Here is a 19,987-nt window from a genome sequence, read left to right as displayed (position 1 = left end):
GAGTTGAGAGTGCAGAGTTATGACTAGAAGTCAGAATGGACTATGTAAATTAGATCTGGTTTGTTTCACTTCTTAGACGATCTTGAGCAAGTTTCTTAAAGTCTGTGCCTTATTTTCCTTGTCTGAAAAATGGCAATGACAAACATGTTTCCACCTTAAAGAGTATTATATTTAATGAGATAGTAACATTTTGTACAGAATCTGGTACATGGTAAGTGATTAAAAACAGCTCTTTCAGATTTCTAAAGGCTTTTTCTTCTCTATGATTCTACATTTTACTTTCCCACAATTTTCTCTACTCTTTCCAGATCTCTGATACAACACCCTCAAAGAAAGTCAGGGGTTATGAGATATTAAACATAGCAATCAGTCACACAAACCCCATCTTTATAAGACTTCATCTCACAGAGAAATTAGTAGCCACATATTTTACCAACTGCTGAATCCTGACTAGGCTGTGGTACAGTGGTCTAAATACTTTGTGTTAATCAACTTCCCATGAATGTAACCAATGCCTGATCTAAATAAACTTAAAAAGAGGAAAGATATATTTTGGCTCACAGTTTTGGAAGTTTCATTCTATGACTGGGTGCTCTGCTTTGGGTATGTGGCAGCACGGAACATCATGGAGGAGGCTGATGGTGAAGAAAGAGGTCCTTTTACCTCATGACTCCATGCAAAGGAGAGAGAGGAAAAGGCAGGGGCTCCATTGTCTGCTTCAAGGGTATGCTCTTAAATGATCTAGGACCCTTGATTAGATTCTTCCTCTTAAAGGTTTCCACTACCTCCCAATAGACTTTAAAAGGACATTCTGGATTCAAACTATAGCATACTCTTGTTTCTCTGTCGTAATCCAGAAATAACAGTACCCCTAGTCAAGTGAAAATTGCCCTTAAGTCAGCAATGTTATGTTTATGGAATGCCTACTATAAGGCCAGTGATAGATTAAGAACAGTAGATAATAAAATGGTTTAGAAGACAAAGACCTGTGCAAGCTTAGCAAGACAAAAGCAATGACACCAATTTGGAGTCAAGCAGATCTGTAGACTAGGAGTGAATCAGTAAGAAGAGGTAAATTAGAAGGACTGAAAAATGGTTAGTGGAGAAAATTGAAACATACTATCATATGTTTCTCTTTTTCCATGTAGAAACATATGTTCTATATATTCTATTTTTCTATGCAGATGTTGCTGTGCATCAATATTTAAACAATAAACTCAGTGAAATCACAATATGAACTTAGTAACTACCTATTCACTGAAAAATTGTACATCCTTGATACTTGGTATGGATTAAGCACCTTTACCAATTTTTTAAAAAATCTGGCTGCTATTCCTTCTAACACATAAAATATACTTTTCCTATGATAAATTCAGTATCAGATGCCAGCCCCACACTTAAGGAGACTGTTTATCAGAGTAGTCAGTAGGCCTCATGTAAGATAGTACCTGGAAAATTATTCCGAGCGAAATGTTAAGTCAAATACTAAGTTCTAGTCTTCTAAAATAACTATCCAAGTAGCTTTGTAAGACTTGGGTGCTTAAAACACCAGTCATTATACTTAGCTGATGACTTCCTGGATCCACAGGGCTGTGTCCTGACTTGGGTCATCTTGATTGATACCTGCTGAGCTCTTACTCATCTACAGTCAGCTAGCAGTTCAGCTGGTGGCTGGGTAATGCAGCACATGGCAGTTTTCAAGGTCTTGGCCAGTGTGACAGACTGGCATAAGAGAACTTCCATTCTTCTTCACCTGGTCTTTCATCCTCCAGTGAGCTGGCTTGGTCTCAGTTGCATGGTGTAGTTGGGGTTCCAAGGACAGCAAAGCAGAAATGGTAAGGTTTTGAGACTCAGAACTGGAGCTCTTTCAGTACTGTTCCTGATGCATTTTCATGATCAAAGCAACACACAGTACTGTCAAGACTCAACAAATGAGAAACTGCATCTACTTGATGGAAAAAGCTGTAAAGAAGTTTTAACCATTTACAATGTCCCACAGACATACACATGTTGGGGAGGTGGAAAAGGTCCTTTCACTGACAGCAAATAATCAAATTGATAACTCCCTCTGACATTTGGATATATGTCATAAAAGTTGAATTCCAGGTTAACATTATTGTCCCAATAATTCATGTACTTGTTTTGTAAATAATATGTTTAATAAAGTCAGTGATGACCAAAATCATAATCCATGTTTTTGAGTCTTTGGGCCAAAATTGTGATAAATGTTTTGTGATCATCATTGTACTTACTTCTTACAAAAACCCTGAGGATAGATACTGTTTGGATAAGTCATCTATAAATGATTTATATAATTTAGAGAAAACAGATTTAAAATTTAATATCATGCTTTCTCTTCATGCTTAGGACATCTTGCTGTATAGGATGGAATTTCTTTTCACTCATCTCTTCTAGGTTCAGAATTTTTTAAATATGGTAAACTCTTAGAGTATGGAATCAGAACTGGGTTAGAGAGGATCAATGCAAAAGTTGTTAAACATGGGACAAGTTTTAAGAATCAAATTTAAGTCAGCGATTGACTAGATTTCCTTTTTGAAATACAGATTGATGCTGACTCTAAAAATATTTTTTAAAAATCAATTTTGAAAGCTTCCTTTTTAAAATCTCTCTTCTCTTGGTTGAACCCACTAAGTCAATGACAAGAAGCTTATGGAAATGTTATAACTTAAAAATATATGCAATTGTGATAATTACATGATTGTGAATGCAATTATAAAAATATGCAATTAATACATATGGAAGTATACAAAATATCTATTGTAGTCTTTTTTCTGGTCTTCATAAAAATGACAACTATCTTTAATAATCATGATATCTAATATATGTGTATAAGCTACATTATATATGTGTATATGTTCATACATATCTATCATAATCATGTATTATACTGCATGTTATTATACACATGTATATGTATATATACAAAGAGAAGAGTAAGTTTTAAAAATTATCTTCTGTTCCATCATCATTTATTGATATGTAAATGGTCATGTTGATAGAATTCTTAAAATTCCTTTAGTCCAATAATCACTAAAGGCTATTAACCTAATTGTACTCCTTAAATATTATGAAGTCAGGATATCTTGAACTGTTAGTAGAATAACTTTTTAATGTTTATTCTTCCACTGACCAAGATAGAGGTTGAACCTCCATAATTCAATGGTCTAAAATCTGAAATACTACAAAATCTGAAACTTTTTTGAGCACTGATTTGATGTCACAGGTGTGAGATTTCACAGTTGACCTCCTGGAATATGCTCCAGTCAAAATGAAGGTATACTAAAAGCATTGTGTAAAATTACCTTCAAGGATATGTGTATAAGATATATATAAAACATAAATGAATTTCAAGTTTATATTTGGTTCCCATCCTCAAGATATCTCATTCTGTCTATGCAAACATTCCAAAACCTGAAAAAAAAAATCCAAAATACTTCTGATGCCAAATATTTCAGATAAGGCATACACAACCTGAATTCCAAATGTATACTAAAGGCATTAAGTACATACTCTACGTTATGTTTTTCATTTTAGAAATGCAGTCCAGAGAAAAGTGCTTCATTTTTCAGTAAGGTGACATACTCCTGGTTTAGCAGGTAAGAATTATACAAACTTATTTACAGTACATCAAGATAAGAACATTTCCAAGAGAAATGACACTCCAATATGATTCCTTTATTTTAAGTACGAATATTTTTACAATGTGTCATGGTAGGGATTTTTTTTTCTCATGTTACCTATTACACAAAAATCATAGGTAATGACAATATGGTTGTCTCTTTTTAGGATTTGTATCCTGGGAGCCTTAGGGAGAGAAGGAAAAATGAACTTTTTTTAACATCAAGTAAATATGTCTCTCTATATATATTTATATATATTCCATTGGTACCCAGGTAGGATCAAGTATGTGTTATAAGTCAATTTCTTTTGAGTCCTTGTTAAATTATTTTTTCAAGTATCTCTTTCTACTCTTTACTAGGAGTGATCTCATATATGCTTACATATACTGCTATAAAAACTGATACACAAGTAATCATTTCTGCAAAATACTCTGGTTTATCTCATAAAATAATTAATCTATACTGAATAGTGCAGGCTCAGAAGTTCTTTTAGACAAACCAGTATGACTCTGACTTTAACATAGGAATGAAGTCAAATAAGAAGTGTTGACTTTCTTATTTTATAAATTTAGAAACTTTCTTTAGAAATGTATTTTTTTCACTCCTAAAAGAAAGTTTCTGATAATGTGAAATTAATTCTACCTTATTAGCTTCATTAACCTTACTCAGTAAGAAACAAAATTGCCCAATTTTGGTCCACAAATATGTTCTCAAGAGTAGATGAATCCTTAAAATAATCAATTGAACACTAGATAACCTGAATTCTACTTGCCCTTTAAAAAATACAGGAATAAATGGTTTAGTTTCTGCCTTCCTGGAATTCATAGTAGAATTAGAAAGATTTAAAATAAATCATCAATTATTAAAAGGTAACAAAAATTGTGAATGCAATTATGTATCAAAAAAGCAACATAAACAAGGTAGAGGAAAACATTTTCAAGAGTGTCATCTAGACAAGTTTGCACTGTTATGGAATGTTTCACAAGTACATGTGCTTTAACTCAACATTTAAAGATGTGTAGGATTGAGTTCAGGTTGCATCCCAAGTTAAGCAAATGCGACAGTAAGTCCCTTCACACCTTGCAGGACATTAGAGTGGCAGAGGATTAACCTGGAGGGAGAGATCATGAGACTTTCTTTAGAACATTGTGAAGGCAGTGAAAAGCTACTGAAGAATAATAACAGAAGAGTGATGTGATCATATTTGCATTTCAGAGCATCACCTTTGCAATTTTGTAGACAAGTTGTATAGGAGATGGAAATGGAGACAGGGAGAATTATAAAGAGGCTCTTTGGGTGTCCTGGGGGATTTATGGTCACATTGTGAAATAAGATAATGATAAAGGTGATGAAGAGGAAGAAACTATTTAGAAGATTTATTTAGAAAAATGTGGATGGGATGAGGCTATTGAGGGACTGGGAAAAGTGTATGTTAAATGCTAGTTTCAACTTCAGGTAACTGAGATTCAGGTGTAGTTAAAAAAAAAGTTGACTCAGATGGGGGAAGTTTTATTCTGAGTTGCCTGTGAAGCATCATGTGAACAGGTGTTTGGATATGTCTCTGGTATGGATTTGAGTAGAGATTTGAGTGTTACTGATTATAGGTCAGTCACTGAAGCCATCAGTGTGCATATGATTGTCCAGAAAGAAAGTCCACTGAATAGAGATGGACTGATGGGACTCCTCCCCATTTAAATGAAGAGAAGAGGGGTGATCAGTCTACAAAGGAAACTAAGTAAACGTATCAAGGACAGAGCTGTGATTAGCAAACAAGGAAAGAGGAACTATGGAGAAAGGAGAAAGATAAGCAGTTATAGCTCATTAGTAGAACATATGCTTAGCATGCACAAGGTCCTGGGTTCAATCACCAGCACCAAGAAATAAAAAAGGACCAAGAAAAATAAAATGTTCAATATTAAAAAGGGGGGTAAGTTAAAATAAGCACTGGATATTCTTCATTACATTTGGTAACCTTAATACTAATCTTTATTTTATGAAAACAGCTTTAGTAGAAAATGTATATACTTATGGGCAAATTCTTAGGTAGATGAAACTGAATTATGGTAAAAATTCCTAGTTTTAACAACCTAGGAACCAATTAAAGAGTTTGGCAAAAAGTTTATACTAATACATGCTATTAAACTATATACAAGCAAAAAGATTAGGTAGAAATTATAGCAATATGTGCTATTTAAAGTTAATGATTTTTAATTTTTCAAATTCACATCTGTATATAAATGTTTACCAAACCTGGATTCTGTTTCATCTGTGAATTGAGAGAAAGAGTAATGTCTACTGCAGCTTTAAAAGGTTTGTGTCATTTTAAAGTCATAAGTATCAAAGATTTTAAATTATATAGATTAAATTAATTTGGGGCAAACAATTTTAAAACTTTCATTATCAAACAATAGAATTATATGCATTATATTTAATTTTGTGAATACCATTTTAGGATTCCTAAAGTAAAAAACTTAAACTAATTTAAGCATAAAATTTTTTAAATTTTAATTTTTTTGAAATCCTTATCTTGTTAATCAAACATACCAATAAGCTATAGTTGCTATCATATTTATTTTGTTTAAAATTAGCATCACGGAAATAGATACAAAATATTTTATAGCATGCTATTATTTGGAAATGACACTGGTTTAATTTTTATTTGATGGTTAAACAATTTCAGTTGAAAAATAACTATTGTTTAAGAGAATGTCCCTTTTGAAAACATTGATTAATTGTATTCTCACGTCTGTTTTTAAGTTACTAGATAAAGTCAGAAATTATTTCCTAGACCAACTTTGAATGTCCAAAGTTATATTAATAATTCAATAAAGAATGAGCTCAGATAGTACATTAGTTAGAAAATTATATGCTTATGAGTCTTAATTCCTAAGGCAGTCACTGTCTAGATCATTTTGATGATCAAATAATTACCAAGCCTTTATTAGGAAATATAATCTGTCTTTGGTGTATAATGATCATGGCCATGGAATAATTCCCTTGATATATGTGGAAAAATCTAGTTAATGTTTTTATGGGTCACAGTTGGGTCATTATCTTAACTAGGCATACAATATATCCTACCTTCTCCTCACACATTAATAAAATGTATACATTAACTTGGCTTTGTGTCATTTGATGATTTTTGTACGGATTGATTTATTCCTTTTCTTACCTACTCAAAAAGGATAATCACCCTTTCCCAGAAATCTTTAAAAGGTGACTAAGAGTAGTAGAACAAAATGTTATCTGTTCATGTTTTCCAAGTATTCAAATTTATTCATCTACAAAAGTTACATTTCACTTCATCTTTCTAATTAAATGACATATGTTAATGCTACATATGTTCAAAATTCTGTCTATAATGGCAAAATTAAAAATGGAGTGATATTATATTTCAAAGCAACTGTCTACAGTTTGTTAAAGTAACATTAGTTTATTTCACATAGAAAAAAAAAAAAAGAAAACTACAACCAGTCTCTGGAGTTCTTGGTGTTTAGCCGCCTGTAAAAATAAAAAATGAATACTGCTCTTCCTGCTTTAAAGAGTTGTGAGGATCAAGTGAATTGAAGTGAATATCTTTTGAAGAGAAAAATTATTCTAACAAATACTAGATACACATAGGAATCTGATAATTGCTTTGAGAATAAAGTCCACAAGTTGATGGAACCTGGTGCATGCAACATTTCAATCATGGAGAAGGTCAACTATTGATCCTAGTTGCTTCCCAAAAAGCTCCCTCAACATTTACTGTAAAGAAATACCACTTCTGCACTTCCTCTTTTCCCAAACTGAAGTGGGAGTGTAAGACTGGCCCATGTGATCAGAGTTTATCGCAGAGAACAAAAAGATGGGGAGGGAGCACGCACCTGGGAAAAGGGAAGTCAAGGTAGTTAAACCACAGAGCCATGAAAATCACAATCAATTCAGGTGAAGTGTCACTTCTAGATACTGCATTATTTGGAGACTCAGCATGAAAGCCAGGGGTCACTTATCCCTGAACCAAAACCGCTGAGTTTTGCACAGTTCTAACTCAAAATGCTGAGGCAGTAAATGTTATTAAAAATGCTTTTCTGAAAAATCAATGCAATCTTATTTTGAAAATGAATATTTATTTTATGCAATGGAATAGAAGGACTTAATATGACATGAAAGGAGTTTATTGCTTAATATGTTTTTGAAAGTGCACTGCAGGAAAATGTCCAGCATATCTGAGCCAACAGAAACATGATTACTGATGGTACTTTCTTATTACATTTAAGCCTTTTTGTTAAATAAGGATTGTAGTATGCTACTATGTATTACAATAAAAGTAAAATTAAATCCATTGGAGAATCTGGTTACCACAGGGTTTACATTCATCCCAGGGTCAATCAGCTGAAATTTTTCAGGAACAATGAAAATGAAGCAGACCCAGTTGGAGTAGTATGACACTTTGCTATGGTCTCTTGGTCTAATGCATTTTATAATTGGAGGGACTGAGGCTAGAGAGTTGGAAGGATTAGATTTAAATGAGTTTAATTTTTTTACTGCACAAGTCACATCACCAAGCTCACAGGATGTATCTGAATTCTATGGCTCAGGATTGCATTTGGTTTCAAGTAACAGAATAGTTAACAATAATTGCTTAAACAAATAAGTACAGACATGCCTATGTGTTGACATAAAGACATTTTGGTCGCAACATCCTAACAGTGCATTACTCATGTTTGCAGCGGTGTTGCCACTCATGTAAAAGAATATCACATCTGATTATATATAATACCTAAAACTTTATAATGATAATAAACAACTGTTACTGCTTGATGTGTTTACTATTCTATACTTTTATCATTATTTTAAAGTGTGTTCCTTTAGTTGATAAAAAAAAAAATACTGTAAAACCATCTGCTGGGATATGCCAACAACAGTCTATGATATCTCAGGTTTACCATGACTCCTGATTGCATCGAGAAGCCATGCCAAGTGATTGACCTATACCATCTAGTTTCCTTTAGTGATACTCTTTGATGTTTGCACAACAAATTGTCTAATGGCATATCTCTCTAAATATGTCTCATCATTCAACAATGCAAAACTGTTTTTATTTTCTTATGGTAGTGAGAAAAAGACTTGGAATATGCTGGCGAGCTACCTCAGAATTTTTACCTGTGATGGCAAAGATAGTGTCTTGGTCCACTTCCTAGTTCTATAACCAAATACCTCAGACTGCATACATTATTAGGGAAGGAAATTAACTTGTCGGAGCTTTGAAAACTGGGAGATTCAGAGCATGGCCCTTGTACTGTTAGAGCTTCCATGCTGCACCAGGCATGGTGAAAACACATGGGCACACAAAGTGACAGAAAATCAGCAGGCCACACCCTCTTATGGAAACTCACTCCCTTGATCATTCACCTACCCCAACAGGTTGATCCTTGCACAAGGATGACTTAATTCTCATGGCCTCACTACCTCTTAAAGGTCCCCCTCTTACTGCTATTACAATGGCAGTTACATTTCCGGATAAATTTTGGAGGGGACATCCAAACCATAGCAGATTCTATGTCTCAGAGCATCATTTCTTCAGTAAGTGAACAAGAGTAAGCAGAAGGAAAAATGAAATGAAATATTTCTCTGCTTAAAGTATTGTATTTTCTTTCAAAATAGAAATTTCTCCCCAGCATATTTTTGTTTAAGTATCATTAGTCATAACTAGCTATGTTGCTAACCCCAAGCAAAGTGTAATGGAATTTCCAGGATTGCTTTAGACCAACCATAATTCATAACTCAGCTGCAGGAATATGGGTTGTCCCTGAGTTCAAGAAACTTGCAATGGAGTAATGTCAGATTTTCATTATCAGGAAGATGGTAGAGCAGAAGTATTGCTGTGGGAATGTGCAGTTCATCATTTCCTGCAATAACTTTTGTGGTATGACTAGATCATGTGTCTTTGTTTGCCTTTCAATTTAGACGCACTGCTCTTGCAAAATTGTCTTCAGTGCACCCTGGGGCTCTTTGAAGGTAGGAGGATGCAAACTCTAAGAAGTTTGCAGAAACTTGCCATCTTTCGTAAGTCATCAACTCAAACATGGCACTCTCACATTGGCTGGTATTCTATTGGTCAGAGTAGGTCATATAGCCAAGGTCAAAGTTTATGTGCTGAGAACAGATGCTCTACATATTGTTGGACAATATATAAGTTGAACGACAAAGGGCAAATAAAGTCCCAATAGAATAGGGAAAAGTTGCAAATGCAAAGGTCGGATCCATTTGTCCTCTGTACAAGCCTAAAAAGCAAATATGGGTTCTTGTATGACTAGGTGAATAACTTACTATAAAAATTTTCTGCTGAAGTTTCAGTAAAGGAGGTAAGGCACATAAGTACTATGTTCTCCAAATGTAAAATGAGTAATGAAGTTAGTGTTTAACTAAATTATCGAATTTCTAAGCAGCCATTTTAAAAAATATAAATGATTGTTGTACATCATTGAACTCTGGGATAAAGTTGTATGAGTTTTAAAATATACAATCTAGTCATTGTATCCTAATCAATAAAACAGTTTATAACTCAAGGAGTAAAATAAATGCATGTAAAATTATTTAACCTACTTACTGATTATGCTGAATTATTCACCTTACCATTTCATTTTTAGAATAATCATTTTAGGCTATAAGAAACCTTTGGAAAGAGAAGACCTTTTTGAACTAAATGAAAGTGATTCTCCCTACATTGTGTGTCCCATTTTTGAAAAGCAATGGAGGAAGGAAGTTTTAAGAAATCAAGATAGACCAAACATAGAGGTAATTATTATTAAATTCTATTAATTACTAAAGTAGTTAACTACTATGTAAAGTTAGATAAGGTTTTTTCTAAATATGAGATATTATTGTTACTAATATAAAAAACCCTGAATTATTTGAAAAGACAAGCCATTTTCCTCAGCATAATTGGTAGTCATCGTAGCACATTTCTAACCTCAAAATTTTCAACATCTCTTCCCCTTATATATATTTGGTTTGTCAGTTGTGGTGGCAAAGATGGTTCCTGTATCTCAGAGTATACATCTATTGGTCAAAGTAAGTCACATGGTGACCACAGTCAAAGTTTATGGGGTAAAGCCTTTCTATATAGCATCACATATACACATGGATATTAACATCCCCAAAAGAAAATATAACTTGGAGACAAGGCAGTATTTGTATTAATGAAATAATTTCAAAACTTGAAGTGATGAGTAAATGAAGTTATGTTTCACTAAATACAACTATTGCTCTTATTCTTGTCTCCCATGCGGTATAAATAATACCAGTGCATCTGAATACCAGTGATACGGGTCACATTTTCAAACTTAACTGAATTTATTCTTTCCATGTTGCCTTATTATCTTTGGAGTGTATTTTATGGTTATTTTGTATGTATATTTTAGCTTTACTTATATTAGTTCTGTCCAATTTTCTCATTGTTTCCATTCTCTTTAATTATGTAGGCATCTTTTCATAAAGAAACCCATACTAGGAAGCCATCTCTACTCTCTGCATTGTGGAATACATTTAAATCTTCCCTAATTCAAGTTGTTTTATTTAAAATGTTTGCTGATATTTTGTCCTTCACTAGCCCAATCATAATGAAGTAAGTTGAAAGCTTACTGGTTTTTTTTCTTCTCACAGGTAAATGATAAGCCAGTGTTCCATTATGAAAGTTCTCCTAGAAAAGAGTAGGAAAGTTTCTTTAGATGAATTTTATTTACCATGTGAATATTGTATAGAATTTTCTGTGATATGAATATAAATTATGATACTATAGTCAATGTTACTGAAACCAACAATGTACTAAGTGCTGCTCTAAAATTTTTGTATTAATTATATTGTCCGAGGTGTCTGGAAAAACAGAACAAATAGATAGATAGATTTCTAAAAGGGGGATTAATTATTAGAATTGGTTCATGAAATTATGGAAACCAAAAAGTTCCACAATCTGCAATCAATAAACTGAAGACCCAGGAAAACCAGTGTATAATTCAGTCTGAAGATCCAAGAACCTGAAACTATGCACTCAAGTGCAGGAAATGGAAATTACAGAAATTTTTCTTCAGAAAAGACAAGAACTTGTCCTTTTCTCATTTTTTATTTTATCTAGGCCATCAATTGACTGGATGACATGCTAGGCCCTCCAATGTCAGTCTACTAACTAAAATGCTAATCGCTTCTAGAAACTCCCTCAGGGAAATCTTGTATTATCAGCTCGTTGGGTATTTCTTCACCCAGTCAAGTTGAAGCACAAAATAAACCATCACATAAATTAGCTTACTTAATCTTGACAGCAACCAATAAGGAAGTACCATGTATTATTACACCTATGATTGCGATATAGAAACAGAGAGGTTTAACTAATTTACCTAGTCCACACAGTTAAAAACTTCCAGAGTAATGACTGAAGTCTTGGAAAATTGTTAGAATGTATGTTGAGAAAATACAGTGATTGATGCTTTGATATTTTTTTTAGCTGTGGTCTTTTGAGAACTGAATGTTATCAACCAAGATATCAAAATATAATGACTATGTCAGATATTTTACATATGTCACTACTAATTAACATATATATGTTTGTAGATATTTCTTTGTATGTATATATGTTTTTTCTCAAAGAATTTTTGTAATATCTATCTTAAAGCATTTCTATAATATTTACCTTCAAGGGATTAAAGGCAATGAATCTGAAGCAATTACTGCACCACATTTTTGAAGAAGCCAATACCTTACTTCTAAATGTCATTTGAAGAAAACACAAGGAAGCATTTTTTACTAACCTGTGATTTTATTTTAGCATTGAAAATGCTCAGTTTTTCCAAGTTGTTAAAGTTTTTTTAAATAATTTAATCATTTAACTCATGAAAATATAATTAATCATGAGTTACCTGAATTTCAGGTAACAATTTCTAGAAGCATATTTATCCAATATTTATTGAGCACCTAGTATATGACAAATGCTGCAGACTATAGTGATAGAGCAAAAATCAAAACAAAGTCCCTTTTCTGACACTTAGGAGAGTTTAAGGATAAACAAATTAATAAATATAAACAATATTAAGAAATAATCATGGCTGGGGTTGTAGCTCAGTGGTAGAGGGCTTATCTAGCACGTATGAAGCAATGGATTCCAATCTCAACACCACATATAAATTAAAAAATGAATAAATAAATAAATAAAGATCCAAAAACAACTAAAACAAATTATATACACATATACATATATGTGTATTATATACATATAAAAGAAAAGAAATAATCAGTGCTTAAAAAGCAAAGTTAGAGAAGGGACTGTAAATTTCTATTTGATTTATAAGGTAATTGGAGATGACATTGGTGATAAGGTAACATTTGAGCAAAGTCCCGAAAGAAGTTAGAAAGTCAACCAAGACAATATCTGTTGTAATTAGAGGTTATGTGAAGGGAAAAGGTAAGAGCCAAAGACATCATTTTTATCTCTGAGGGCCTCTAAGGTGGCAAGTGACACTGAACAGAAGGGCTAAGAGGGAAAGTGTAAGATTGAGGTTCGAAAGGTTCAGAGGTGAATCGGGAAATCTTGAAGGGCCTTGTGAAAAGATGATTCAGAGAGTTAGAAGAGAGGCCTTTAGAAGACTTCAAGAGGAGAATATGATTAGACTCAAGTTTTTCCATGATTACTCCGGCTGCTGTGTGCAGAATCAAGTAAGGAAGAACAAGAGTATTAAGAGTACCAGTTCAGTGTCTGTTGAGATGATGCAGGCAGAGTGAGCAGCGACTTCAACTAGGTTATGGTGATGAAGGTGCCAAAAGTAGTCAGAGTCTAGCTCTGGTTTAGAGGTGGAGCTGAAAGAGGACATACTGGTGGTTGGAATGTCAGTTGAGGGAGGAGGAAAGGTGTCAAGAATATCTTCAGAGCTGGTTTTTTTTGTTTTTTTTTTTTTTTTTTTCTTTTTTTAAGCTTAAATCAGACTCACTGTATATTATGAAAACTCTGGAATGACTAGAATAGGGACTTGTAAATTTTGGACTTGTAAATTTGTAATATCTATTAACCATTGTGCAATAAAGAATTGACATAGCGGTCTGACTATGGACCCCAGGAAGCCTGCTTATTGGAGTGCTCTATGACTAACATCTGGAGCTGGGAATTCAAGAGGGTTCTTACTACTTTAACTGAGTAGTTGAGAGTGGTTCAATCATATTCAAACTGTTGATATAATCAATTGTGCTGAATGACTGCTGTCCTTTTAGGAGTCTAGAATTTTGATGTTGGTTAGGAAAAAGGAGAATATTGGATCAACTATCAGTTAATAATCCTATATACTAATTTTCCAACAAATATGTCTGGTAAAAAACATTTCGCATCAGTCACTAGTTGTTGGGGGAATTGTCTTTTTTGTGACTTTGTTGGAAGGGAGAAAGGAACTTTGGAAGCTTGTACCTGTTTTCCCCTGGACTTCAACTCATGCACATTTTGCTCATTGTTGATTTTGCTTTGTATTCTCTCACCATAATAAATCAGTTGTGCGTATGACTGCATGCCAAGTCCTGTAAGTTCTTCTAATGAATCATTGAATGATCTTGGGTATTCCTGACACAGAAATTTAGATTAAAAGGTTGAGTAAGCAACTGTCTATATAATCTGGAGTCAAGAAAGGTGTAGGCAGGAGTGATAAACTGGGTTTTTCTGAATTGGACTGGGAGGGTCCAGCCATTGTTCTAGATGAGATCATGCTGGCATAAGTGAAGAGAAGTAAAGATGTCCACAGACAAAGCCATCAGCTATTCCAATGTGTAGAATTGGTGAAGATGGGGAAATCTATCAAAAGATATTGAGAGTGACTAGTGCAAAAAGTGTAGACCCAAGAAAGAATGGTGTCAATATTGTATTCATGCAAGAATATGTAAAAGTGAACCCCATCAATATACACAACTGTAATGCACCAATAAAAAATGAGGAAGTAAAAGATTAAAAGAAAGAATAGCACCAGGAAGACCAAGTCAAGAAAGTGTTCACTGCTGTAAGAAACCTGCTCCTATCATTTCCCCTGCCCCAAATTCTCTGTTTGGCTTCTCTGTCTTTGAAAGCATAAGTCAAGTGTCCCCTGGATTGAACCATTCGCCCCTACATAAGATAACAGATGTCTTCCTTCTACTGTCTCAGTCCCTAACCTCAGTATATCCCAGGAGTTACCCTACAGTTACCTTGCATTTGCAGAGAATGCTGTTTATCCGGCATTGAGCAGCATCTTCTTCTTCTCCTACCCTACTATAGTTTTCTAATGTGGCAAAATTAGCCATGTCAAAACTTAATGGCATAACATAAAGTTTTATTAATCTCACAGTTTGGAGGGTCAGAACTTCAGACAAGTACTGCTTTTCTCCACAATGACTGGGGCCACCCTCAGTGTCTTGAACTGCTGGGAATAGCTGCAGTAACTCTAATGGAGATCCTATGTCTGGTGTCCTGATTCCAGTGTTGGCTGACTGACCTTGGTTCTCCATCTTTGCTGTACTGGAATGTCCCAGATAGCTGCCTACCTTATTTATTTATTTATTTTCCTACCTTCTTAACTTAGATATCTGGGCTAAGATGACTGTGAATGACCAGATATTCATCTCTCTCTTCCTATTTACCAATGACTACTGCTCAAGAAAGTCTTTAGAGAATCTCGCTGTGACCACAGTCTCTCCTAAAATAACAATGTATTATAGCAATTCAGTGTCTCTGTATTCTCCCCAAATGTGTGCTACCTGGGATACCAAAGAAGGCCTGTGAGACAGAAAATATTCTGACTAATTTTGTGACACACTCTTACAACACACTGGCTTCACCAAACTTGCAAAACAGAAATTTTAATATTGCATTGAAATGAGTCAGCCTTTCTCCCTGCCTAGACAACACGTTCCTCCAGGTGTTTTTCACTCCTCAGCTCCTGCCTAAAGGCCTGGCACATAGAACCCCAACACATTTTCAGAATAGCATACTGAATAAATGGGCATCAGCAAAGTTGCACTTTACCCAGAGATCCCTATTCTATAATAACTTAATAACCTTAAAATTTCTAGATTGAGGAACAATTCAGTGATCAGAAAGGATTTTATGAGTTTGCATAAACGTGAGTTAGACTCATTAGAGCTGAATTGATAAGCTAGTTTTGAAATATATATTTTTTCTGTTGATAAGGAAAAGTTGGGGAGAGGACTGTTGTTATGATATATATGTGTGGTCAAGCATATAAAATAATGCTTTTGTTAATTTGCTAGTACAAGTGATTTTTTTCTTGTTGATTATTGGGCTTGTTTTTTTTACCCCTCTTTATGGAATTTATTCTAACATTGACCAAACAAGAAATGAATGTTCGTATCTAATATCACAAATAGTTTTGTGGTCTTTACCATATCTGGAGCACAGATGATGATGTTGATGATGTTGATGATGATGATGATGATGATTTTGGATGCCAGGGATTGAACTCAGGGGTACTTGACCAGGAAACCTTATTCAGAAACCCAAAAGACATTTCATTAAATTGCCTTTGCAAAAATAATTTACTGTCCCAGTAGATGGCAACCAACAGAGATCAATTAAGAAATACAGAAACTCCCATTATTATTATGTCCTTCTGAGAGATAGAATAATTTAATAATGTCACTGAGAATATATAATGCTCCAAATAATTTTCAATAACTGGATGTTTTAATAGTAGTTTTAGAGATGCATATATATATATATATATATATAAAATCCTAAACTCTGATTTTAATAAAGTTAATACTTGGTTTATAAAGTAATTTGAGCAACACATCCATTACCAGTTCCAGTTGTCAACAGAAGCTATCAAAGTTTAGAAATTTATTTTTATTTACCCTTAATCGTTAAGTTACATAAAGAATGAATTTTAAAATTTGGTATTCTCTGAAAAATATTTAGATATGATCTTACCTAATTACATAGGGTTTTCTTCTAGTTATAATAACTTACAGATTTACTCAAAATAGCTATTGACAATGATAGGGACCATTTTTGTATCTCCAGAGTTCACAATGAAAAAAATACACTTATAAAACTTCTAATCTTATGCATTTTACCTACAGATTGGAAGAAACCATTTAAATAAACCAAGAACTGTGGGTGTAATTTGTACTATCTCATAGCATATGCCCAAGTTGCTTTCACAATTATGCAGAGTATATGTAGTCTTAAAATTATTATCTTCAGTCATGTAGATGCAATTTAAAACAGGGTAAGACCACATGTAAAATGCTATTAACAATGGACATAAGGCACTCTGAATCCTAATCAATGTTTATGACTGAAGGACAAAAGCAAACCAAGATAGTTATGAATAGAACCACCCCCACTATTTCACCATCTCCTTGGTCCTAATGATCATGACTAAGTTTTGGTGATAGCCAAACTTGAGAAAGTGAGAAAATGTAGAGAAGAGAGAAACTGGATATGGATAAAAGTAACAAAAAGAGATGAGACATAAATCAACCTTTAATAAATGTGTCTATGACTGGGTATGGTGGTGCATGCTTGTAATTTGGCAAATTAGGGGGCTGAGGCAGGAGGATCACAAGTTTGAGGCCCTGTCTCAAAGTAAAAAGAAATAGGGTTGTTGCTCAGTGGTAAAATGCTTCTTGGTTCAATCCCCCTTACCAAAAATAAATAAACAAATAAAAAAGGAATCTGTGTTTTATCCTAAAAGACCCCTTTTTGAATTCTGATTTTCATGTTTCCCTACATTTGACAAAACGCATCATTTTGAAAAAAATGAAAAAGAAGCTTTTATAAAATGTCCCTGTCTCAACATTTCTGATGAAGTTAGACCAGAAGAGTTAATTATTTGATGACGTTACCATATGAAAACCAGAAAATAACCTCTTATCCACAAACCTGTGATATTAATTGCTGATTTTATTTACTTTGTCATCTAATGCATGAGTTTAAAAACAAAGAAAGAGAACACCAACCAATTGAGCAAGTAGAGAAAAACACAGGGTTGTGTGTGTGTGCGTGATTTTAACAATACCTAACTCGCAAGCATTTAACTACTTCAAGTATTTAACATTTCTTCCCTTTTCTCAATTTTTATGACACTCAGGAAAATGATCATTTTCTGTGAACACAGCTCAGATTCTGGCTGGACTGGCTATGGTTATGCAGTGGCACTTTTTGCTGTAGACTTTTCCCAAACCCTGATCCTTCAGCAGTATCAACGTTTTAGCTTGCTCACCTCAGCAAAAATAAAAACAGCTGTAACTGGACTGATCTACAAAAAGGTAATAAACAACAACAACAACAACAAAAAAAAAAAAAAAAAAAAAAAAAAAAACTCAAGCATTTCCCAATTTCTAAGTGGACTGCTCTCTTGTATGCTTTAAAATAATGGAACTGGGAAAATGGTAAAATATATTAAAAAGTGCTTAAGGTGTCTTTTGCATATATATTTGTTTTACTTCAATATAGCACTAACTCATCAATTTGGTTGCATTAATTTCTCTAGGGGGTTCTCTTCTCTCCCTATTTTCTCTACAACTTCTAGAGAGCCCTCAAAGTGAAATTCTATGGATTCTTTGTCTACTATTATGTCACTTAACTCCTCCAAAAGTAAATGGAATTGAATGTTTTCCTGATTGTGTATCTGTGCATGGATAAAATTTCTTCTTTTCACTATTATTCTCCATCTACACAGTACTTTTTTTCTGACTCCACTGCTCACTTTATATTTTCATACAACAAATCCATCCTTCTTTGTGTAATAATTGTTTTCTTCTCTTGGATCCTAACTTCCATCCCTCAAACTTGAATGATACTTATTCCTAGAATAGTCATAAAGTTTAATTTATCCTTTTTAGAAAATACAGTTTTAAATACCACCTCTTTTCTATACAGAGCCTTTTATTTATATCCTAATTATAAACAATTAAAGAGCATCTTCCCTCCCCTAGTTATCAGCCAGTCATTCAATCAACAGTTGTGTTTTGTGTTGACTTTGTGCTCTCCCTATAAATATGGTCTCTTCAAGATCTGGAACAGAAATGCTTTTGACTGTTACATCCTCATCATCTAAGATATGACTTTTATGTATTTTTATAAATGCTGGATGACTTAGTAAAGAATGAATGAATGAACAAATGAGTCTTCAAGAAATTGGAGGGAAACATTAGCATACATAATATGCGGAACTAAATAGTTCAAAAAGCAGAAAATCTACAAGGGTCATATAGAGTTAAGGAAATTTTCACATAGTCTTAGAAGAGTCTTCTAGTGACCTACAGAACTAGTGTAAGTAATAGAAAGTATTATAATTTGGACTGAGCTGGGCAAAAGGCATTATAGGCTATTTCATCCTGTTGGGTCAAAATGGGAAAATGGAGTAGTTTTAGAGATCCTAGAATAACTCAGGACCCATTGAGTCAATAAATGTTAAATGAACTTGGAGCGGAGCTATATAGCTCAGGCCAAAACTGGGGTCAGAGAGACTATCCCATCTTAATTCCAGAGGCAGTATATGCTGAGGAATCCAAACATGCATGAGACTGATTCTCACCGTCTTCAGCGAGAGGAATGAACAGTTGTGCTCCATTTGTGTACAATGTGTTAAAATGCATTCTCCTGTCATGTATGGCTAATTAGAACAAATTTCTTAAAAAGCAAACATGCAGGAGATATATGAAAGAATCTAGAGATCTCTTTAAATGCTGCCACTTGTTTTGATGTACAGTCTTTATGGAACAGGATTTTATTCAGTGACTAAAGACTTAGTGTTTGGGCATGAGTTGTGGGTAGATTTACAAGCACAAAAGAACCAACAGGCATGAAAGAGCAGAAGCAGAAGAGGGTGGATTTGTAAACATGAAAGGCAGAACTCAGAACAGTTTTAGGGCAACAAAGCTACTCTTTAAGATACTGTCATGATGACTATGTCACATATTTGTCCTAACCCATAGCATGTACAACATAAGAGTGAAACCTAATGTTAACTATGGGCTTTGGGTGATAATGATGTGTCAGTGTGTGTACATCAGTTATACCTAATGCTAATAATGAGGGAGGCTGGGGAGAGGGGATATACCAGAACTACCTTCCTTTCAGTTTTGCTGTGAACCTAAAATTTCTCTAAAAATAGTCTTTAATTAAAGGGGGGGGGGGGTTTGCAGTAGAAATTAAAGCAAGGTGTCCAAAATAAAAAGGGAAATCAAATGTCCCGGATGAGTCCATTTCAAGGACAAAGAATAGGTGGAAGTAAGTGTGAAGTGACTCCAAGGGAAATACCTTATGACTCCTTAGAGATCGTTAAAGAACAAAGAGCGCTGAAGCATGGAAGGAGTACATTATGCCTCTGCAGTAG

General features: G+C 34.0%; 1 protein-coding gene across 7 annotated transcripts in view; it reads left to right on the top strand.

Annotated features, from left to right (window-relative positions):
• LOC306670286 (multidrug resistance-associated protein 1-like) overlaps positions 1-19,987 on the top strand; it is a 94,785-nt gene that overhangs the window by 5,116 nt on the left and 69,682 nt on the right. For 3 of the 7 annotated variants that reach the window (XR_013766374.1, XM_079154951.1, XM_079154950.1), the window contains exons 2-5: positions 3,556-3,617; positions 10,274-10,421; positions 11,108-11,250; positions 17,738-17,915. Coding sequence is in view for 5 of the 7 variants with exons in the window: in XM_079154951.1 (XP_079011077.1) it covers positions 3,556-3,617; positions 10,274-10,421; positions 11,108-11,250; positions 17,738-17,915 (531 nt within the window). In the remaining 2 variants the exon portion in view is untranslated. Of the gene's footprint in view, positions 1-3,555; positions 3,618-10,273; positions 10,422-11,107; positions 11,251-17,737; positions 17,916-19,987 lie in introns of those variants that run through there. The other 4 variants (XM_079154953.1, XM_079154952.1, XM_079154954.1 and 1 more) reach the window with 4 other exon arrangements.

The sequence above is a fragment of the Sciurus vulgaris genome, assembly GCF_902686455.1.
Source record: "Sciurus vulgaris genome assembly, chromosome: 10".
Lineage (NCBI taxonomy): Eukaryota > Metazoa > Chordata > Mammalia > Rodentia > Sciuridae > Sciurus > Sciurus vulgaris.
Note: the sequence above shows the minus strand (reverse complement) of the source record. Positions and strands in the feature narration are given on the sequence as shown.